Source organism: Denticeps clupeoides, chromosome 4 (genome assembly GCF_900700375.1).
Source record: "Denticeps clupeoides chromosome 4, fDenClu1.1, whole genome shotgun sequence".
In the NCBI taxonomy this organism is placed as follows: Eukaryota; Metazoa; Chordata; class Actinopteri; order Clupeiformes; family Denticipitidae; genus Denticeps; species Denticeps clupeoides.
This window is the reverse complement of record NC_041710.1, coordinates 5,677,289-5,699,027: the sequence shown is the minus strand read 5'-3', so window position 1 is coordinate 5,699,027 and position 21,739 is coordinate 5,677,289. Positions and strand designations below refer to the sequence as shown.

The 21,739-nt window shown below is 42.3% G+C and overlaps 4 protein-coding genes across 6 annotated transcripts; 2 read left to right on the top strand and 2 right to left on the bottom strand.

Moving 5' to 3' along the window:
• Window positions 1–2,297: 2,297 nt before the first annotated feature.
• LOC114788156 (alanine aminotransferase 2-like) lies at window positions 2,298–10,068 on the top strand. Of its 2 annotated transcripts, XR_003749517.1 has the most exons (12): window positions 2,298–2,609; window positions 2,727–2,816; window positions 2,993–3,101; window positions 3,297–3,430; window positions 3,765–4,008; window positions 4,162–4,241; window positions 4,387–4,523; window positions 4,953–5,127; window positions 5,326–5,481; window positions 5,619–5,731; window positions 7,853–8,035; window positions 10,037–10,068. XR_003749517.1 is itself a non-coding variant. In XM_028976417.1 (11 exons), the coding sequence occupies exons 1-11, from the start codon at window positions 2,505–2,507 to the stop codon at window positions 7,944–7,946; spliced, it is 1,437 nt and encodes a 478-aa protein (XP_028832250.1). In that variant the 5' UTR covers window positions 2,298–2,504; the 3' UTR covers window positions 7,947–9,329. The 2 variants fall into 2 exon arrangements, 1 of the variants encoding a protein (XP_028832250.1); XM_028976417.1 differs by lacking the exon at window positions 10,037–10,068 and having other exon boundaries at window positions 7,853–9,329.
• Window positions 10,069–11,910: 1,842 nt separating this feature from the next.
• Window positions 11,911–14,629, bottom strand: LOC114788382 (pleckstrin homology domain-containing family J member 1). The gene is made up of 6 exons (XM_028976913.1): window positions 14,302–14,629; window positions 14,160–14,227; window positions 13,408–13,474; window positions 12,961–13,051; window positions 12,807–12,870; window positions 11,911–12,663 (listed from the first exon to the last, which is right to left on the bottom strand). The coding sequence occupies exons 1-6, from the start codon at window positions 14,393–14,395 to the stop codon at window positions 12,592–12,594; spliced, it is 456 nt and encodes a 151-aa protein (XP_028832746.1). The 5' UTR covers window positions 14,396–14,629; the 3' UTR covers window positions 11,911–12,591.
• LOC114788380 (splicing factor 3A subunit 2-like) lies at window positions 14,222–17,339 on the top strand. Of its 2 annotated transcripts, none has more exons than XM_028976912.1 (8): window positions 14,222–14,727; window positions 15,067–15,382; window positions 15,917–15,963; window positions 16,055–16,164; window positions 16,246–16,295; window positions 16,443–16,583; window positions 16,657–16,725; window positions 16,828–17,339. In XM_028976912.1, the coding sequence occupies exons 2-8, from the start codon at window positions 15,185–15,187 to the stop codon at window positions 17,119–17,121; spliced, it is 909 nt and encodes a 302-aa protein (XP_028832745.1). In that variant the 5' UTR covers window positions 14,222–14,727; window positions 15,067–15,184; the 3' UTR covers window positions 17,122–17,339. The 2 variants fall into 2 exon arrangements, with proteins under 2 accessions (XP_028832745.1, XP_028832744.1); XM_028976911.1 differs by having other exon boundaries at window positions 14,224–14,727; window positions 15,135–15,382.
• Window positions 17,340–17,536: 197 nt separating this feature from the next.
• Window positions 17,537–20,916, bottom strand: LOC114788992 (uncharacterized). Its single transcript, XM_028978018.1, has 7 exons — window positions 20,794–20,916; window positions 20,069–20,172; window positions 19,768–19,799; window positions 19,158–19,221; window positions 18,696–18,830; window positions 18,425–18,528; window positions 17,537–18,280 (listed from the first exon to the last, which is right to left on the bottom strand). Exons 2-7 carry the CDS (start codon window positions 20,163–20,165, stop codon window positions 17,903–17,905), a joined length of 810 nt encoding a protein of 269 aa, XP_028833851.1. The 5' UTR covers window positions 20,166–20,172; window positions 20,794–20,916; the 3' UTR covers window positions 17,537–17,902.
• Between the last annotated feature and the right edge of the window lie 823 nt (window positions 20,917–21,739).

Below are 21,739 nucleotides of genomic sequence, written 5' to 3'. Positions count from 1 at the left end.
TTTTTTTTTTTCATTTTTGAATTAAATAGTGTTCGTAGTGTTAATTATGACAGTCAGAGAGTTCAGACTCATTCTGACTTCTTGCTCTGCTGCGCCTGTACTTTGACTGTAAATGCCCACGAACGCTGTGGAAGTGTGCTCATGGCACTTTTTAAGGGTAATAAAACACCCAAACACCTACAGCATTGCAACTGCAATTCATGCACACTTTGTACAGTACAGGCCAAAAGTCTGGACACACCTTCTCATTCAATGTGTTTTCTTTATTTTCATGACCATTTACGTTGGTAGATTCTCACTGAAGGCATCAAAACTATGAATGAACACATGTGGAGTTATGTACTTAACAAAAAGTGGAGACCTGACCTCCACAGTCACCGGACCTGAACCCAATCCAGATGGTTTGGAGTGAGCTGGACCGCAGAGTGAAGGCAAAGGGGTCAACAAGTGCTAAACACCTCTGGGAACTCCTTCAAGACTGTTGGAAAACCATTTCAGGTGACAACCTCTTGAAGCTCATCGAGAGAATGCCAAGAGTGTGTAAAGCAGTAATCAGAGCAAAGGGCGGCAATTTTGAAGAAACTAGAATATAAAACATGTTTTCAGATATTTCACCTTTTTTTAAGTACATAACTCCATAACTCCGTTTTCTGGTGGTTGTGGCTGTGGTGACCTTCTGGTTTGTTTCATGCTAAGTCCTTGTTTAGCAGTTGTCAGGAACTGAAATATGTGTGGTTGTAGTGGTATATTGGTGCTACAGTGGCCCGGTACCCTAACTAGGACAGCCTAACTAAGGTGAATTTAACACTGTCTGTGCTTAACAGGGGACTGTGTGATAAAGTGGACTTAATAATTGACACAGTGTCTGGGACTTTAATAGAAGGCCAGAGAAAACAGATGTGTTTTCAGTTTAGATTTTAACACTGAGACTGAGTCCCGAACACGGAGCTTTATATGAGCTTTATAGGTCAAAAGTATGATTTTGTAGTCAATCCTAAATTTGATGGGTAACAAGTGCAGTGATTGTAAGACTGGGGTGATGTGGTCAAATTTCCTCATTCTAGTTAGAACTCTGGCTGCAGCATTCTGAACTAGCTGGAGTTTACTCATGCACCTACTAGAGCATCCAGACAGTAATGCACTGCAGTTATCTAACCCTGATGTGATAAAGGCATGGACCAACTTTTATAGTAAATATTTCTAAGGTGAAAGAATGCTATCCTAATGATATTATCTATATGCGAATCAAATGAGAGACCTGCATCAATGAGAACACCTAGATCCTTTACTTCAGTACTTGGTGAGATAGAAAGGCTATCCAGGGTTATGATGTAGTCAGCCAGCTTATGTCTGGCTTCTTCAGACCCAATTACAAGAGCTTCCGTCTTATCAGGGTTTAACTGGAGAAAGTTGGTGAGCTTCCACTGTCTAATGTCCTTCAGACAATTCTCTATTCTGTTCAGCTGCTGCCTCTCATCTTGATTGCTGATTGATACAACTGTGCGTTGTCAGCGTAGCAATGAAAGATAATACCGTGTTTACGAATGACGTCACCTAAAGGTAACATGTATAAGGAAAATAGTAACAGACCTAGGACAGAACCTGGTGGAACACCAAACACTACTTTTACTATGTGAAGAAGAATCACCATTGATGTCCACAAACTGATACCGATCAGATATAATCTGAACCATAAAAGGGCTGTTCCTTTAATCTCAACAACATTCTTTAACCTGTCAAGGAGAATAGCGTGATCAATAGTGTCAAACGCTGCACTCAGGTCAAGCAGGACAAGCAGCGAGATGCGTCCCTGATCAGAGGTGTTAGGTGATATATGTTGAATTTTTTGTATACGTATACTGTTAATTTTTTGGTATTTCAAATGGTGATTAAACATGCGGTGACACAAGATAACACCAGATATCGCACCATGTGTGAGAAAACATTGACCAAAATGTGATTGAGAACATCGCACGAGTAGCACAAAGTCCACGGGTTGTGTTACTGTTTGCACTAAAGTTTAATTTCTTGCATAAGCTCCAGATGGTGAATGATTGCCATATCAGCATATTCTCTGTTATGTATTAAACATATAGATCCACTTGTGAAGCAGTACAAGAACGAAAAAAGTAGTTTTTTAATTTTCATCTCACTATTTTACAATGTTTTTAATTCTCTTACAGGAGCAGTAACATCGGGCATCTTGTCTTGCTTGTCCACTGTTTGCACAAATGGCTGTTTAATTTTACACGTAATCAGGCATCTTCTGCCAAATAAAACAAAGCAGGAGATCCTTCAGACATGAGACTCAGCAAGAACTTTCACCTGACCGGGGCGTCTCACTCACCGCACAAAAACAGACAGAAACGTGTCACAGCAAGGGACAAGGCGAGGCAAGGGACAAGTTTAATTCTCTTCCCAGCCTGTATACATGAAGGTCAACATACTTTAAAAGGAAGCATAGAAGACTGAAAAACGAGAATAACAGGAGGATAAAGAATAAGATGTCTGTTCTGAGAGCAATCAGCCCAGATTTGAGCAGAATCCGGCTGGTAGATCAGGACTGTCTGTCAAAGCGAGCTGCTCAGATCAGGGAAGCGTTGCTGCAGGTAAGATGAATGACAATCAGATAATGCCAATGAAATTCCTGTATCAACGCCATATTGCATTTCAACAATAAACTGATCATGTATAAACCTAATATGCTTTTTCACGGAATGGTTCAGGGACTGGAGAGACCTTTTAAGCATTTGATTGACATCTCTTTGGGTGATGCCCACAGAGGAGGACTGCAGCCTATCACTTTTGTACGACAGGTAAAACACGCTGTCAAGCTTTTAACCTGCACTCCCTGTTCCTTCATTGGACTGATAAAATATTAATAAACTTCTCTGAGAATATCTGTTTTATACTTTTGTTTAACTGCTTTTGCGGTATATCTCATAATTTACACAGTTTTGCGGGGTACTCAAAGTTATTCTATGTGCTTTAGGTCATCTCAGCCTGTCTGTACCCCTCACTGCTTGACAGTGGGAGGCTGCCAATTGATGTAAAAAGCAGAGCCAGGAACCTGCTGAAACAATGTGAGGGCGAAAGTGTGGGTGAGCCATTTCAATTCCCAACTTATAACAGTCCAGGCTCTACGGTCTGGACTTGATTCTGAGCGTCAGATTATTATAGAGTTCTGATTTTTAAAAGATTATTAAAGATTTCTGATAATTCTTTTTCCAGGTCTGTAGAAACCATGAATGAAAAGTTGAATAAAAGTCTCTGTCTCTGTGTATGTGCTTATTTAGGATCCTACACAGCTACATGTGGCCTTCCTAAAATTCAGCACAGTTTGTCAGAATTCATCTCCAGACGAGACAGGGGTGTGCCCTCCTCCCCTGAGAACATTTTCATCACCTCTGGCTCCCAGCAAGCTCTTATGGTGAGACATGAGCTGCATTTCTGAACATTTCAGAAATAAACATAGTGAGCAGTATAATAATCATGACTACACGGTAAATGAATCATATATTGGTAGGTATCCAATGTCTAGACTCCAGCCGTCTAAGGCTTGTTTTTGCCTTGTTGTGGGTTCAGTTAGTAATCAAGTTTTCTGTTCTTTATATGTATTTGTTTTTACACACAAGTGTGCAGGTTATAACAGAATTGTCTGTTATTCTAAAAATTTTGACCAAATTCCATTACTGTACAGAAAGACAGAACAGAGTATAAGCATGACTCTGCTTGATGAACTAAAGTCGTGCTGCTTATTCCAGCTGGTTCTGCGACTATTTGTGCACGGCAAGGGCTCTTTGCAAACGGGTATTATGACACCAGTTCCCTCCTCCCCCTTATTCAACATGGCACTGAGTTCACTGGGTGGTGCAATGGTGCCCTATCACCTCTGTGAGGAGGAGGGATGGACTCTGCGGTTGGACGAGATGCGCAGAGCCCTCGCCACTGCCAGGCGGCACTGCAACCCCATGGGCCTTTATGTCATCAATCCAGGAAATCCAGTCGGTAACTACAATTTAGACACAGATCTTGACAAACCTTCTTTACAAATGAAGCGGATGACACAATTCTTTCACAAGGACTCACAGCTTAGTCTGAATATTACTAACTTCCATCTCATTTCTGGTTTATTTATTTGTTCGTCTGCTCTCCCACAAGGTCAAGTCCAGAGCCAGAAGTCTATTGAGGATGTGATCAGGTTCGCTGCAGAGGAAAAACTCTTCCTGCTTGCTGATGAGGTGCTTGTCTTCCCATCTTCTGTATCTCTGTAACTAGAACCTGGGTTCATGCTGAGATCACATCCGTCAGATGAGAGATTAACAAGCTCTCAGTGTGAATGCAATAACAGGAGGCCGCAATAAACACAGGTTTATTCTTCCATAGGTTTACCAGGACAGTGTGCATGACCCAACTGCTGAGTTTGTGTCGTATAAAAGGGTGCTGCATGAGATGGGACCTCCGTACAGCAACACAGTGGAACTAGCCTCCTTCAATTCGGCCTCTAAAGGATTCATGGGAGAGTGAGTCTTGTTGCATTGGTCCAATAATTTTCCTGGAATTTCATTTCGTCAACGGGAAAAGACACAGAAACACACGCATACTGTACATACTATAAAAACTGCATACAGCCAGTATGAATATGAATGTGGCCAAACAAAAGAGAGCATCTTTTCTAATACCAAATGTTCCCAAACAACAACAACATTTATTTTGTATATATCCATAATCACATACAGTATGTCTCAATGGGCTTTGACAGGCCCTACAGTTGACCCTTCTGCACACAAGGAAAACCATTTAGCCTAATGTCATGAAAACTACATTTACTAGATGATAAGCACATAGATGCACATCTAGAAGAGTGTGACAAATTTCCTGTACAAATTTGATTCTGTAAACGGAGAGAGGGAAAAATGCAGAACTGACTCCAGCTGCTCTGTTCTGCTCAGGTGTGGATTGCGAGGTGGTTATGTGGAGTTTGTGAACCTGGACTCTGCTGTCATGGGCCACGTCTACACACTGTTCTCAACAGAGGCCTGTACTGCGGTGATGGGGCAGATTGCTCTGGACATCATGGCAAACCCCCCACGTTCTGGAGATGCCTCTTATACAGCTTTCTTTGAGGCAGGTGTAACTGCTACACCATAATTCAGTTTTCAGTATTCGCACTAAATGCAAACATTAATATTCAGTATAAAATGATTTTTAGCAGGCTTTCATATTTTAGTTGTGAAACCCCTTGATCATGGAGACCACAACACACCACCATCTTCTCCTGTTCAGAGACTCAGATATATCTTCCTATGGAACATTTTCATATAGGAAGTCCAGAACAGACGAAACACACTGAATAATAATGCAAAGAGGGTCCAGGAAACACTAAACTCTCTGGATGGGATGAGCTGCCAACCAATCAGAGGAGGGATATATGCCTTCCCACAGTTGCACCTACCTGCAAGGGCTGTTGCGAAGGCAGAGGTAAGAGATAAAAAAAAGCTACACATCTATCACAGTAACAGAGAAGCAGAATCATTGGACCAATGTTAAATAAACAGGAGACCAGAGATTAGAGGAGGTAAAGTTTGAGAGTTAAAAATGCTCTTCTCTCCTCACAGGAAGCTGGTGTAGCTCCTGATCTGCTCTACTGCATGCTATTACTGGAGGAGATGGGCCTGTGTGTGGGGCCGGGCAGTGAGCACCTCCAGAGAAAGGATACACATCACCTACGGTACATTACACACCTGCCAGACGAGCCCATAGTCCAGCCTAGAGCCAACAGCTATTAATCGGCCAGACTATATATACAATACATAATGTTTTGGCCGATTATGGTGGGATCTAGAAACATAGGTATTGAGATAGTATGCCAGCCTTTTTTTATTATTAGCTTGAAGACGGATTAAAGAGACTAGATGTGTTGAGTAGTTTGACTGTGGGTTTTAGAAAATAGCATGCAAGCATGGCTGCTGGTTAATCTTGTTATTGTTAATAGCTGCTAAACTTAAATTTTATTTAGATTTGATGGTTTTCCTGCAACCAATGAGCATTTGGCCTTTTTTTTTCTTCTGTTTTTGTGTTTGACAAAAACAGCCCCTGATGAAAGTCTTGTCGCTTGTGTACAAACTGACCTCAAGTGCCGCTGAAATATATTTCTAATCAAGATATTTTACAAGAGATGGATCATTTTATTCCCAACAGATTTTGTAATAATGTTTCAGTGCAAAACAAAACTGTCGTTGGTAAAGCCCGTTGAGTCCAGTTTTTCCAAATTAGGTCTCAGGTGTGTATAAAAAGACCCTCTGTTCACTAGACCTTCACATCAACTGCAACTAGAGCTCCACAACATTTTTTTCATGCCTATTAAGAAATCCTTGCTGAGAAAAATCCATCATTTACAGCATTTATCAGACGCCCTTATCCAGAGCGACTTACAAGCAGTAGTTACAGGGACAGTCCCCCTGGAGCAACTTAAGGTTAAGTGTCTTACTCAGGGACACAATGGTAGTAAGTGGGATTTGAACCTGGGTCTTCTGGTTCGTAGGCGAGTGTGTTACCCACTAGGCTACTACCACCCTGGTACAAGACCTGGTCCACGAGACCTGGTCAACTGAAGTCCCTGTGTCAACCAGAACAGTTTGTCGGATATTGTCTCGAAATGGCCTCCATGATCGAATCACTGCCCACAAGCCAGCACTAAACAAAAGACAATTGAAAAACCTTTTTTGCCAAGGCCCACAGCCTGCTAAAAGGATGGATGCTGGAAAAGTGGTAGATGGTGGATTTTTCAGATGAATCTTCTGTTGAATTACACCACAGTCGCCGCAAATATTGCAAGAGACCTACTGGAGAACCGCATGGAACCAAGATTCACCCAGAAAAGAGTGAAGTTTGGTCTGGGGTTACATCCAGTATGGGGGTGTGCGAAAGATCTGCAGGGTGGAAGGCAACATCAGTAGTCTGAAATACCAAGAAATCTTAGTTACCTTTTATATTCCCAACCATAAAAGAGGCCAAATTCTGCAGCAGGATGGTGCTCCATCACATACGTCCATCTCCACATCAAAGTTCCTCAAGGCGAAGAAGATCAAGATGCTCCAGGATTGGCTAGCCCAGTCACCAGACATGAACATCATTGAGCATGTGTGGGGTAGGATGAAAGAGGAAGCATGGAAGATGGAACCAAAGAATATTGATGAACTCTGGGAGGCATGCAAGACTGCTTTCTTTGCTATTCCTGATGACCTCATCAATAAATTGTACGAATCCGTGCCAAACCACATTGATGTAGTCCTTCAAGCTCATGGAAGTCATATAAGATATTAAATTTGGGTCTCACAGCACCACTACTTTATTTAAATTGCTGACATATTTTTGTATTTACAGTAAATTTGTTCAATTTCTGTATAGGTGACAAAACTTTTCTCTTGCAAAAATTTGACCTTTCTGTCTTGATTAAATGATAAATCTTTTTTTCAGTGAAACTAATTAATTTCAATGCATTAAACATCATTTGGTAGGGATTTAGCTTTTAGCTCATATTAGCTATTTCTAACACCAATTGATTAATTAAAAGTCAGGTTAATAGTAGGTGTTTCTACAAAATAGATAAGCGACAAGACTTTTGTCAGGGACTGTATATGAATATAATCTCTATACCTGGAGGAATGTTCCGATATGCCTTATGAAATCCTGCAGGAAAGTGCTGAGGTGGTTATTGGAAGTATAATTGTAGCATACAATTCTGAAATCCCATTGCTTCTGATTAGGGTCTGTAATTAATTCACAATAGTCAAACCTCATTGGTTGCATTTTCTCTTTTTTTTTGTTGTCATTTTTTTCCTTCAATAAGGCTTTGTATTGCCACCCCAGAGGACACCCTGCAGGAAGTGCTGGAGAGACTGAGCACGTTCCACCTCCACTTCATGAGGCTGTTCTCCGGTTGACCTCACTGTGACCTGCTGCACTTGAGCCAAATATTTCCCAGACTTCACTGCCCATTAAAAGCCAAGTAACATTTCAACAATTACATATGGTATATCTTCACATCTTCATAATTCACGAATCACATGATAAATAAACATCTGTTTTTCTTAGGACCTTTGGTGTCATTCATTTTAATATTATATTGTATCACTGCAACTCAGTGACCTACAAATTCAATAATGATAACTCATCAACATGTAAGGTAGTTGATTGGTCGATTATGACCACTTATAAACTATGTGTTTTTTATTAGCGGTTATGTTGTGAGATGATGTGGCTCTAGTGCCTCTGGATTTTTTCATGCTCTACCTGTTCATTTCCACAATCAAAAAGCATGCATGCTAGGTAAATTGGTGACTCCACAGATGTGAGTGTGTGAATGAATGGAGTGTGTCTTATTATTGATTGAATCAAATAATGATTTATATTTTAATTGTAATAGCTGTCATATTGTAAGACTCTTGCCAAGATTCACAGCCCTAATTTGTCCATTCTCCTGCTGTTGCCAGGATTGGGGAGTGGCGAGTTACGTATAACATTGTTATGTAATTTAATTACGAATAGACTGCAATTGTAACCTGTTATGTTAGTGTAGGAAAAGCTGTAATTAAATCTTCCCAACACTGTGTGCAGCCCTAGGCGGCTGCTTCATTTGCTTATGCCTTGGGCTGCTCTGCCTGGACGTAAATGTGGCTTGAGAGTATTGAAAAAGCAGAGATTGCATTCACAAGCAACTCCATGTTCAGTGGTCAACTTCCCCTAAAACACTGCGTGTAAGGTTGGGTTTGTGTTGAATAGACAGTTATACTGGAGCAGTTACACTTAAAATGGTCAATGGCAAGATAGCGTTGTGGCCTCACACAGTGTGAGTATTTGTGAAAGAATTTTGCATGATCTCCCCTATATAATATATTGTAATATGCATGTGGATGATGGATCAGACTGAGTGCACCTCAGCTCTATGGACAACTATGGTGTATTTTCTCTGCTTTGTAAATGAGCAGCTTGAACAAGTATTTTTTGAATGACAAATGAAATAATAGTATCTTGACTGAATAGTATCTTGAATAGTATTCATAAATGACAAAAAAAAGCCACCCACAGATTCTTCTTTTATGTGATCATTTAGTCATCAGTTTAATTCTCAGCTGAGGTCGACCATTAACATTGTAGCGCCTGTTAAATGTAACACCCAAACAGAAAACACCAGAGAAGTGTGTGGAAAAAAATATTGTTCTCTGGCGCCCTCTGGCAGCCATTCATTGCAAAAACCCAACAGAACATTTCCACCTGTAATGAAAAAATCGATTAGGAAAATAAAGTATTCATTTTGTTTAGAGCAACAGTGTTCTGCTACAGCTTTTTTTGGTAGATGGAGACACACAGAATTTTTGGTAAATGGAGACACGCTATTCAATAAGAAATTATAAGTAACAGATGATTAATGGTTTCTTGATTCAGTTTGTTTATCTGTTTGTTTATTTCTCTTTTTTGAAACTGCTTTTTGAAATTGATTTTTAAATACCATTATTCAATATCCAAATTCATCAATGAAACATGAGAATGAAATGAAAATAACATGTTTTGTAATCCTAAACAGAGTTTCTAAGTTTCTATTTGCGATTTAGTTATATAATTTGAATGTACCACACGACAAGAAGCAACTGGAAAAACTGCACATTGTATGCCAGTCTTAAGTGGTATGGGATTTCAGCGGTGGCAGCTTGTGGTTTAAACTTTCCTTTGGTTCGCTGTGTGTGTGTGTGTCGATGGGAAAGGTCACGACTTGGTCCTCTGGAGTGGTTTCTGACTTTTCCGGCCATGACCTTTAAACAGATGGAATCTGCTCTTGTTGAGCAACGGAAAATGCTCCAGTTTCAAGTGGCTTTTTACTGTTCAGCAGCATTTGGGGAAGTAAAGTCTGAAACCGCCACTAACCAGAGCATGTAGAGCCACATTTAGTGAAAGTGAAGTCATTTTCATTGTGATACACTGCAGCACAGCATATGGTGCACACAATGAAATGTGTCCTCTGCTTTTAACCCATCAGTGAGAAGCGGGCAGCCATGACAGGCACCCGTGGAGCAGTGTGTGGGGACGGTGCTTTGCTCAGAGGCACCTTGGCAGATCGGGACTCGAACCAACAACCTTCTGATTATGGGTCCGGGTCCTTCACCACTGCCCCACTAAAAAAATGATGTGCATCTTAGGTCCCTATGCAGCACCTATGCAGGATAGTAAAAAAAATAAAAAGGCTGGCAATAACAGTCTTCTCATGTGATTTATTTTTACTGCATGTTGCCGCACGTTCTTCCAATTCCAGACCTCTTCACTGTTCTTGTCTGCCACTACCCTTTTGTTTTTTATTATCTTTTTCCCTTTTAATTTTACAACTTGTGAATCTATCTATGCAGTCAAACAACAGAGTGGTTCAGGATGCGTTTCACTGACCAATTAAAATGAAAGTGCATATATGCAGGGCTCCTCGTCATCTTCTGGCTGCGGAATTCTCCAGGAAGTCCAGAGAGTGTGTTGTAGGCGTGGGCTCAGCTCAGATAAGATGCATTACTGAATGTTAATTTGATGAGTTCTGTGGCACAGTTTCAGTAGGTTTATTTCTGGTCCTGCCTGAGGCCAGGGATTTAAACACACCCTTCAAACAGTTAACGTGAATGTGTGTATTTTTTTTTTTTTTTACCGTTTTAGTCCTGCAACCAGTTTTGTCACATCTCAACATGAAAAAAACAAGTCATACATGTCTTTTGTCTGAGTTTTTCCCAGGTATGGAACACAGTTCATTGTGCTTGTCACTCAAGGAAATATAATGTTTTCATATGAATCCGGAACCTTCTGCATTTTGGAATGGCTCCTGAAATATGATCTGATGAGTCTGGTTATATGATACATGCAGACATAATTATTTAACAAAGCATTTCACCATATCATGACTAAAGCAACCGCACTGGAGGTAAATGAACTTTTCATCCAGCAAGTAGAAACCTCATATCATGCCAGAATCTTAAAGTTTCCCAGTTTCTATTTATTGTAGACCAGAATACGTTTTAGGAGCAAATTGTACAGATTATCCCAACATTCCTTGCGAGATATTTATAAGCCAGTGTCGTGAAGTCCTAAGTGCTTGTCGACTTTGTTGAGCGGCCATGGTTATCCATTTAAATGAGGCCACACGTGTAAATAATTCAGTTTGGTGTTTGTTACACTAGTGGCTGGGACGATCTTTGAAACACAGTTTTTCATACATTCACATCGCTCTGTTAACTACATTGGGGCTTAAGAAGTGGCAAGTGTCCCGGTCCAGTGTAAATGTTTAAACTCACAGTTTCTGTTGCCACGGATACCGCTCTAATTGCCTTTTTAAATATCTTTTAATAAATAGCCCAATGGTTTACTTTTGGACAGTATGCAACAAAGGAATAGGAATGCTGCCAAGACTAATTCTGTTACAGGGGTCAAATATGATCTTAAAAGTCATATCTAACTAAGACCTACATATAAAGTAGTAGTATAGTATTCATACACCACAAAGACTCACACACTGTGACCTCTAAACAGGTAAGTTAAGGAGTGAAAAGGAACACTCAAGGATTAAAGGGCTTGTAGTGTAAAGCTGTGAAAGGCCATGGTGGAATATATTTATAGTCATTTGACATTTTATCCCTGCCGATGGAGAGTGAACATTTATTGAACACGTGGCTCATTTTATAACACAAGCCCTACATATTACAGGACTCAATTCTCCTATTAATAATAAAGACAAGCAAAAAAAAAAAAAAAAAAAAAAAAAAAAACACAATAAAGTAAAAAAATAAAAAATAAATAAAAATAAAAAGAAGACAAGGTATTAGACATATGATTGTAAAACTATATATATATATATATATATTTAAAAAAAAAAAAAAAAAAAAACTACTACAAAATAGTTTCATTTCCAAATGCCGGAAAAACAGCAGGCCATCATCTCATTAAAACCCAGTCAAGTGAAGACAATCTTGAGTGTCAGAAAACTGAAAGATTTTGTAGCTGTGATCACGGACCGCTTCACACCCTTTAAATCAAGCACAAGGTCTGTAGCGTTAGGGTCGATGGACAAGGTGTATTATCAGTGCTATTTCTTACAAGAGGTTCACTCAGCACAGATTCAGTGGGAGACAATTGGGCAATGATTTACTCAAGGTTAACTGGCAAAAAAAAAAATTATTAAAAGAGCAACGTTACGTGTCTAAAACATTGATGCTTTAAAGCCAGTGAAGCCATTAAGGAGGCACAGACATACAAAAAAAAAAAAAAATGCTAAAGTAAATTCAGTGTAAGTGATTATGGTAAAGGTAGCTGCTTTAGGACTTAATATAGTGGATTTAAATGAGAAGCTCAGTCTTTTTCAAATGAGAAAAAATAAAAAATAAAAAATATGCTTTGAAATGCCCGATATAACTGTGAAGGCAACAACCTGAATCTTGGACCATTCATACAACCGGCAAGTTATGGTTAATGTTTGAATGCAGCGAGGGTGTGGAAATGAGAAGTCGTCCAACTAGGTTTAGTTCCGACAGTTTACATCTGCAGTCATATCTTTCAGAGGACACGCTACAGAGGTGGATGCCCATTGTTGACCTGGAATCGAGCTTCGTCCGATATTCCATACTGCTCCAGAGGATCCTGAAAGCAAAGCAAAACACAACAATCAGACAAAGCGGCAGGACGGTCCACTTTTAGAGAGCCGCAGGTGTCTTTATTTGTGCTTATCTGAGAATAAACTACGGACATCGTACAAGGATATACAGACTATAAAATACATTTACCTTGCCAGTGAGCCGATGGATTTCAGTGCGGTAGAAGATCAGGTTTTTGCGCATGAATTCATAACTGCAACGGGGGAGGTAGGGAACATGAGGACAAGGAACAAATCCAAGAGGATCGAACAAGCGTGACAGTTGTCAGATCAAATGCCCACACCTGGCTTTAACGATGGAGTCTATCCATTCCAGGCACTGCTCCTGGGAATCACATTCAAACAGGTACTTTCGCTCCGCCTCGTCAAGGAACACTGGAATTGGGACAGAAGTCAGTGTGGGAACCCACCCGAACCCCAATTCTGTGAAGGGAGTCTTCAGTCTCTGAGGGTCACAATCACAGAGCACTTTCTCCTGGGCCAACCGCACCGCTGCTAACTTCTATTTAGTTACTGTTAGAGTTAATGAAAGGATTCCTCTGCATTTTACCCATCATCCTTGGTGAGCAGTGGGCAGCCATGACAGGCAGCCAGGGAGCAGTGTGTGGGCACCTCAGCATATCGGGATTCAAACCGGCAGCCTTCTGATTTTCGTAACCACTGCCCCAGAGTTACGAATTTTAAAATTTGGCCACGTGTTACACAACAATGACCTTCACAGATGAACTCACCGATGGAAAAGGCCTGGTCATCTTCCCTCTCAACACGACACTGTTCCAACAGCAGAGCGCCAATGGGCTACACACACATTGGCAAAATGATCATGAACACAAACACACAGAATTTTTAAAAATTTATTTATTATATGTACAGAACTGTGCAAAAGCCTTAGGCAGCAATTCAAACCAGTGAAAAAACAAAACCACCCGTGTCACATACTGATCAAATATTGATTTGCCTAAATTGTTTACTGCAGAATTTCCTTCGTCACGGTACAATGCATGTGTGTGTGTAGAGAAAGAGACTCTGTGCAGAAATACAATATTGCTCTCCATCTGTGGACTTATATGGAGCACGGCCAAGCCCCTGTAGTCTAGGGTGGTAGAAGCCTAGTGGGTAACACACTCGCCTATGAACCAGAAGACCCAGGTTCAAACCCGACTTACTATCATTGTGTCCCTGGGCAAGACACTTAACCCTGAGTGTCTCCAGGGGGGGACTGTCCCTGTAACTACTGATTGTAAGTTGCTCTGGATAAGGGCGTCTGGTAAATGCTGTAAATGTAAACACCAACGTGGAATTACTGCCACTTTCACCTCTAAATCATTGTTTCTGCATTTCACACTAGTGATCAGCCGTGAGCTACTCCATCTGCTGCCTAAAACCTTTTGCACAGTTTCTGCGTGTTACGACCCACACGGCAAGTGGCGATGAGAAAAGTGATGTTTTTTAGAAATGATTGTGATTTTTATTTTTTTTTTACCTCGTCTTCGTCAGTGCGAAAGTAGAAGAGGAAATTGACAACCAGCTTCACTAGTCTCTTTTTCACAACTGCGCACAGACAAGTTCGTGTTACACGACAGCGGCGGACCAGGGCAACGCGCGGAGGAGAAACGCTCACCCACCGTCGCCTTTCTTCGGCCCCCTCATCCCGAGCTCGGCCGCCTTCTCCGAGGGCTGGCGGCTCAGGAACGCCAGCTCCTTCTCGTTGAACCGCATCGCTCGGGACGTCAGCTGCGGCCGCGCCCGCCGTCCATGCCGCCGACGGAGGGGGTCGGCGTGCCCAGGCGAGCTCACCTTGGGCGGGAAGGAAGAGTCCGCTTCGCCGCGGGGCGGCCTCCGTTCGCCAAAGCGAGTCGGTTCGTTGCGGCTTCGGTCTCTCGACGGAGGCCGTGTACGCTGCTCACAGCCACGCTGCGCCACGAACAAGTTACAGGGTGTCAATAAAGTTTCAATTCGTTCAAAAACACGGCAGTGGGGAGGAGGAAACGGAAGCGGATTTGTGCGCCTGCGCGTTAGGTCGGCGGCGGAAAGCGTGAGAGAAACGTTCGGTTGGTTGTGTTCGTTCTATTTCACATTTGCTCGATTCTTATTTTTCCTCCTGTTCGTGTTTATATTGCGACGCGTTTCGTCGCGATTCGCGGCGCTGTCCCGCCAATTAAACGTGCGGCGTGGTTCGTTGTTCGTTTAGCTCCGCCGTCCGCGCACGTTAGCTGCTTGGCTAACGAGCTAAACGGAATTGTTAGCGGCTGCAGTTTTTATGTGGATTATGATAAGGGTTCGATAATAAAGTCTTGACCTCACGAGGCCGACGTGGAATTAAGTCTGTACATTATGCATGCTTGTTTTTTTTTTTTAACTGAAGCTGTGTTTCAATATTGGCACTGCAGGTAAAGCCAGCTCAGCATCACATCATCATTCGGGCGGCTGAACCATCCTTGTCTCTGTATCCCCTCAGCACACGGCGCTGTTCCCCTGGGGCCGTGAGCCTGTTGCAGCTCTGCGAAGATGGATTTCCAACACCGGGCTGGAGGGAAGACGGGGAGCGGCGGCGTGGCCTCCGCGTCGGAAAGCAACCGGGACCGCAGAGAGCGGCTGCGGCAGCTGGCGCTGGAGACCATCGACATCAACAAGGACCCGTATTTCATGAAGAACCACCTTGGCTCTTACGAGTGCAAGTTGTGTTTGACTCTTCATAACAATGAGGTAGATCTCGATTGGCCTTTATATGGCGGTTTTTACAATGTTCATTTGTCACAAGGCTCTTTACATGTAGAACAGTGCTCAAAGTCCCAGGTGAGCGAGCCAGAGGCAACATAGGCAAAAAAAAAATTGAGAGGAACCTAGAGTAAGGGGAACCCATCCTCCCCTGGTCAGCACTGGATTACATGTTAAATCAAGTACATCCAGGAAATTATGGCATATGAAGGTTATTGCAGTCCACTTTGATGTAGCATCCAGGTAGTGTGTTAGTCCCAGCGTGTAATTATCGGGATCCGGACATTCCAATGTTCATTATTTTATCAAACCTCAAGGGGTGGGTGGTAATAGCCTAGTGAATAACATACCTGCCTATGAACCAGAAGACCCAGGTTTAATCCCTGAGGAAGACACTTAACCCTGAGTGTCTCCAGGATGACTGTCCCTACTAACTACTGAATATTAGTCAGTCTGGAAAAGCGTGTCTGCGAAATGCTGTAGATGTTTTTTCATTAACTTAATATGTTCTCTGTGTCTTAGGGAAGCTACTTGGCCCACACACAAGGCAAGAAACATCAGACAAACTTGTAAGTTTTCTCCTGTGGGTCACATCATAGGGGAGTCTCTGGTTTGCTGTGCTCACAAATGCTGATTAGCGCTTGGTATTTTCGACTTAAGGGCAAGAAGAGCTGCCAAAGAAGCAAAGGAAGCTCCTGCTCAGCCGGCCCCTGAAAAGGTCAAGGTTGAGGTGAAGAAGTTTGTTAAAATTGGCCGCCCTGGATACAAAGGTAGCTACAACTGGCCACATTTTCCAACACGATTTGACACGGCACACCTTGTCTTGAGAATAATTAGTTTTCTCCCCTCAGTCACGAAACAGAGAGACCCTGAAAGTGGACAACAGAGTCTTCTGTTTCAGGTGTGCAAACCACAAATCTTTTTTTTTTTGTTGTTATTTTTCATTTAATCATCTAATAACTTTAGCATCTCTTCCTGTTATTGATATTGGTGCATGTTCCCTTTGCTGAAGTGGACACTGCTCACTTTTTCTTCTCGCCTGCCTTAGATCGATTATCCAGAGGTAGCAGAGGGCATTGGTCCCCGGCATCGCTTCATGTCTGCGTACGAGCAGCGCATCGAGCCCCCGGACCGCCGCTGGCAGTACCTGCTGCTGGCAGCCGAACCGTACGAGACCATTGCTTTCAAGGTGGGTGATGCTGCCACGCTTTGCAGCAGCAGGTTTTCTAGTCATGCTTTTCTAATTGCACGCTAAACCACAGGTGCCTAGCAGAGAGATTGACAAAGCAGAGAGCAAGTTTTGGACCCACTGGAACAGGGAAACCAAGCAGGTGAGCGAATTTGTGTTCTCACATTGCTTCTTGAATTGTACATCTTAGTTTGCTGCATTTACTTAATTTGGGAAAAAAAAAAATGTTTTTTTTGTTCATCAGTTTTTCCTTCAGTTCCACTTTAAAATGGAGAAGCTTCTGGTTCCACCAAGTGCCGCGGTTCCCTCGGTGGGGGTGAAACGGCCGCCTCCTCTTATGAATGCAGTGGGGTCCCATCCATCGTCGGACTCCATGCCACCACCTCCCGGTGGCATGCACATGCCCCCTCTACCTCCCGGCGCTCCCGGCCCTCCACAGATGCCCCCTCAGATGCCGCCACCTGGATCCCTCCCTCCCATGATGAGACCACCCTTACCTGCTGATGGGGGCATGCCTCCCCCTCTGCCGAGCAGTTAATGGTCTCAGAACTGTTTCAATGGCCTTCCTGGCAAGTTCATCACCTTTATGTAAACAATGGACATTTTTAATGTGGTTTAATTTTTAGAGCTGTCGTTAATTAGATTTCTAAATTTGTCACCTTCTACTGGATTTGGACATTTTGTAAAAATATTTTCCCCTCTTTACAGAGAGGTAAATTGCTTTTCTTTTTCATATTAAAATTAAGAAACATTGAAGTCTTCTTTGGTTTTTGATAGCAAGCTCTCTATCTCTCTATCTATCTATCTAAAATAAATAAATAAGAAAGTTAGAACGCTATATCCGAAAAGCCCTTGGTCGATTAGGACAAAATAAAAACCGCATCTGTGAAATGGGAAAGGCAGAAATAACCCATGACCAGTGGCTCATAAAATGAAAACTTCCTGTCCGTGAAAACGGGCACACCTGTATTTAATTAAAGAGCTGATGGTTTGATAGCATTATACAGGGTCGGACGGATTTAAGTTTTTCTTGTTTTATGAACTTGTGTACATTCAATATTTGTTTGAGACATTTCATTTTGTTGAATGCAAAAAAAAAAGCATGAAAGCAACAAATTACAATAATTACAATGACACAGGAGGGTTCTGCACACAAGAGAGCTGCGCCTCTGGAGTAATTACAGCTATTAATCAAGTCGCCATTTGCAAATGACTACTCATCAGCGCTCAGGGAATGGCGCTGAGCTCTGGGCCTGTAACTCTGGAGCCGGAGTCTCAGTTTATCACGTTCCTGGCACGGTGTTTCCACCTTGGGCTCCTCATGGGTGAGGTGCTGGTTTGCCTTTTGGACGCGGCTGTGTTTCTTGTGTCTTGGTGGATGTCTTTGTCTCTTTCTTCTTCAGCTTCTCCCGCTCTTCCGTATCTTGCTCTACCCCTTCGTTTCCCTCCTCCTCTGTCCTTCTCTTTTCCTTTACCTTCTCCACCTCTTCTTCTCTCATGCGTTTCTCTCTCCTGTTTCGCATCGTTCCTGCTCTAACCTTCAGCAGATTCCTCTCAGGTTGCTTTCTGTGTCTTAAACCACGTGGGCTGCTCTGTCGCGTCTCTTGCTTTGTTCGCCTTTTACGGCCCTGTGGTTTTTCATCTTCATCATCATCAGATATCCACCAGAGAAATGTCTCCCAGAGAGAGCTCTCAGTCTAAAGGGAGTGTGAAAAATAAAAAATCAGCTCTCCCTATGAAGCCCATGCCTTCATCGGCATAGAAAGGGCTTCTCTGAAAAATGGTATTTGTAGCTGGTGTGCGTGTGTGTGTGTGTGTGTGTGTGTGTGGTGTCCTCGTACCTCTGGCTCAGAGCTGTGCTTCTTCAGAGCAGTGTATTGCAAGCTCAGCCCACCCTCCATCTGCTCCATGTCACCACCCACAGCTCTGCGTCCCCTCAGCACCTCTGTGACAGTACATAAACACAGCATCCAGTCTCAAGTTGCTTGGAGTTGAGTGGAAAAAGTTTTGGTCTTCAGAATTGTTTTTTTTTTTCACAGCATGCTCCTTTGGGGTACTATTAGAACCTGGCATTAAAACTTTACTGTTTACATCTAAAAAATTATTACTTGCCATGGAGACTCTGGAGGCCCGAGCTGATGACCAAGATAGTGATGGCTATAAAGAGGCAGCGGTTCAGAGTCACTCCCTCCCAAGGTGCTTCTATCTGGGTCAGATTCTGAAGGGAAAATGCCCGATGAATCGTACCTAAAACGAAGCACAAATGTACACGTCAGAATAAAGAAATAATTGATCCTGAAGTCTGAATTATATACAGTCAGCACGTGGCCTGTTTTTTTTTCCGCTTCTACAATATGATATGCATTCAATTGCATGATTTAAATTCAAAGACAGACATAGCTGTGGTTTCAGCATTGAATCTTAAACAGATCAGAATCTTAAACAAAGACAATTGAATTTCATATGTGAACCATACTTACTTCAGACTAAAGGCCGGACAGAATAAATAAAATGTTGTACAATTTATATAAATGGCAAACAATGTAAAAAGCAGATGTGAATATATGGACGCACTGGCAGTGGACGGGTGCACTTCCCTTTGAAGGGCCTTTGGGACTTGCTGGGAAGTTGGCGGGTCCTGCGGACAGTAGAAATACTTATTACGGGCGATATGGTGTAATTCACGTGAACTCTGTTGTAGCGAGTATTTCATAAACAGCACCAGAGATGGCACTTGGGGTAATCGGGTGCGCCCCCCTGACCTGAGTCTCAATGTGAATAATCCATAAATAATACTGATGTGTTTGATGTGCTCAGCTGATGTATTCCTTCTATTACATACAATCTCAGTATGATGGGGTTTAAAATATATTATGTAAAAAGTGTTAAATTAATCTTGAAATGCAAATCTTTGAGACCCACATTGAGCTGCATAACAGTCATTTGAAAAATGCAAATTCGATTATTTTTTTAAATTATTTCAACTGGGTTTCAGACTTGATACCCTAGGTATACATTCATTACCATCTTATCTCATTAGTTCAGGATTACAGGATCAAGAACTCTACAAACGAAGCAGCAGATTAATTAAGGCCCTACCCATCTTGAAAAGCATTCCCAATGATACCGTAGAAACTTTGATCAGACTTTTATTTGACCCCATGGGAATTTAATGTGTACTTACTTCTCGCATCGATCTTCTCTGGGCATACATCTCTGGAAAGAACAAAAGAGCGTTAGATCTGCCCCTCGGCCTGCACCAGCAGGCATGTACGCAGACTGCTCAGACATGGCTCCTGACAGGGGCGGTCTCATGTTCCTCTGTAAGGACTATGCAATGGCATGCAACCAATGCCAGCATGGACCGTTCAGATGTAAAATTAGACCCACGGCGCTTTTAAATCCTGCAATAGTGCTGCTGGTGTCATTGCAGGAGACAATGAAATCTGCCTCAGATTCGTAGACAATTGTTTCTTAATGGTTACCTGGCCTCCTTGTCTGCCTGACAGGTTTGGGAGGTGGTGCTTCCCTCAGTGGGGCGCCAAGTTCTTCCTCAAAGGTCTCGAAAGAGCTCTCATCCATCACCCCCCTTACCAAAAAGAGCAAAAAAGTTCATACGAATGACATATCTTTCCCTTTTAATGTCACCGTCCTGTACAATGCAAGAGAGCGTTCTTAGCGTGGAAACCCGTGCCACGTAAATTAGATCAATAAGTTAACGCTGAGTCATCAGCTCACACATTTTACTTCATTACCGGCACCAGTAACGAGAATCGGCTATTTAGGAAGCGCGCCAGACCAAAATAAACCAACGGCGGGTGACCTTGCTGTGATTTCAGTCACAGGACAACACAGCTGCTCCTCTTCGCAATGTTTCATTATCAGGCAGCCATTAAACACTAGTGATTGATGTACGAGCATAGCGGTGTGCATAAAAATCCCTTCTCACATCGGATATTCTAATGGACAACCCTGACCTTGACTTTGGAAATGTCCGCGATACCGCTTCATTAAGCTGCAGTGGGACATACTGCGTCAGAATACAAATGTGGTCAGAACGTTCCCTGACTAAAGCCCATAACCTCAATGGCGGCCCAGAAATAGCATCTCACAGCAAAGAGGGCAACCGATGGAATCCTGGAGACGTCAAGACGTGGTGCGTTCTCATCATCACTCCGCTCACAACTCGCAAGCTTTTACCTGAACTTACCTGGCTCAACATGAGGAGTCCTTCGGCGGCGGTGAGGACGGAGGGCACTGGCCCGGGGCTGTGTCTGGTGCTGAGGGGGCTGGCAGAGAACAGCCTCCACTGTCCCCTGACAGCCAAGCACAGGTGCACCGGGGCGAAGAAAAAAACCCCAAAAACATACCGAGGTTGGCCTGCAAAGCATTTGGTTTGTTTCAACGGGGCTGCCTGTCATAAAACTTTTTAAGACAGTTCTGAACAAACCTCTGGGGTCGGTTTGACACATGGTAACAGTGCTCAATGGTAGACTATGCACAATAACATTTACATTTACAGCATTTATCAGACGCCCTTATCCAGAGCGACTTACAATCAGTAGTTACAGGGACAGTCCCCCTGGAGCAACTCAGGGTTAAGTGTCTTGCTCAGGGACACAATGGTAGTAAGTGGGATTCGAACCCAGGTCTTCTGGTTCATAGGCGAGTGTGTTACCCACTAGGATACTACCACCCAATAACAATAATACCAAATCGCATTAGTTTATCGAACTGCACGTTGTGCTTCTTTAACTGTTCAACCACACCGGATTAAAGTTTTACAGTCCCATATATATTTTTTCAACCACAGTACAGGATAGAGGGAAAATAAATAATAGGGATTATGGGTCAAGGGAATATTGTTGTTTCATTCTTTTGTCATGCAATTTAAATTTGTAAAAATTTCAATAAATATTTTTCAAGATTTCTGTAATATAGTTCACTGCAATAAAAATATTATCAAAACAGATGTATGTGCCTACATATAACAAATGTATGTACCTACACAAGATTATATTAAGTTATATGAAACAATGTGTTAGCAGTGATAATAAATGAAGAAATACTGCAAAAATTCATGTGTCCAATAAACAATATGTAAATATAAAGAAATAAACAAATGAAACATGAATATAAATGTAATAAGTAGCAGT

What these genes read in the sequence shown, in the direction of transcription:
- LOC114788156 (XM_028976417.1), top strand. Translation starts at nt 2,505, where the DNA reads ATGTCTGTTCTGAGAGCAATCAGCCCAGATTTGAGCAGAATCCGGCTG. An exon ending in TCAGGGAAGCGTTGCTGCAG is followed by an intron (nt 2,610 to 2,726) that starts GTAAGATGAATG and finishes GGAATGGTTCAG; the next exon opens with GGACTGGAGAGACCTTTTAA. An exon ending in TCTAAAGGATTCATGGGAGA is followed by an intron (nt 4,524 to 4,952) that starts GTGAGTCTTGTT and finishes TGTTCTGCTCAG; the next exon opens with GTGTGGATTGCGAGGTGGTT.
- LOC114788380 (XM_028976912.1), top strand. Translation starts at nt 15,185, where the DNA reads ATGGATTTCCAACACCGGGCTGGAGGGAAGACGGGGAGCGGCGGCGTG. An exon ending in TGGCCGCCCTGGATACAAAG is followed by an intron (nt 16,165 to 16,245) that starts GTAGCTACAACT and finishes TTCTCCCCTCAG; the next exon opens with TCACGAAACAGAGAGACCCT. An exon ending in GGAACAGGGAAACCAAGCAG is followed by an intron (nt 16,726 to 16,827) that starts GTGAGCGAATTT and finishes TTTGTTCATCAG; the next exon opens with TTTTTCCTTCAGTTCCACTT.
- LOC114788992 (XM_028978018.1), bottom strand. Translation starts at nt 20,165, where the DNA reads ATGGATGAGAGCTCTTTCGAGACCTTTGAGGAAGAACTTGGCGCCCCA. An exon ending in CAGGCAGACAAGGAGGCCAG is followed by an intron (nt 19,800 to 20,068) that starts GTAACCATTAAG and finishes TGTTCTTTCCAG; the next exon opens with AGATGTATGCCCAGAGAAGA. An exon ending in AGCACAGCTCTGAGCCAGAG is followed by an intron (nt 18,281 to 18,424) that starts GTACGAGGACAC and finishes CACTCCCTTTAG; the next exon opens with ACTGAGAGCTCTCTCTGGGA.
- LOC114788382 (XM_028976913.1), bottom strand. Translation starts at nt 14,395, where the DNA reads ATGCGGTTCAACGAGAAGGAGCTGGCGTTCCTGAGCCGCCAGCCCTCG. An exon ending in GGGGCCGAAGAAAGGCGACG is followed by an intron (nt 14,228 to 14,301) that starts GTGGGTGAGCGT and finishes GTCTGTGCGCAG; the next exon opens with TTGTGAAAAAGAGACTAGTG. An exon ending in GACTCCATCGTTAAAGCCAG is followed by an intron (nt 12,871 to 12,960) that starts GTGTGGGCATTT and finishes CCCCCGTTGCAG; the next exon opens with TTATGAATTCATGCGCAAAA.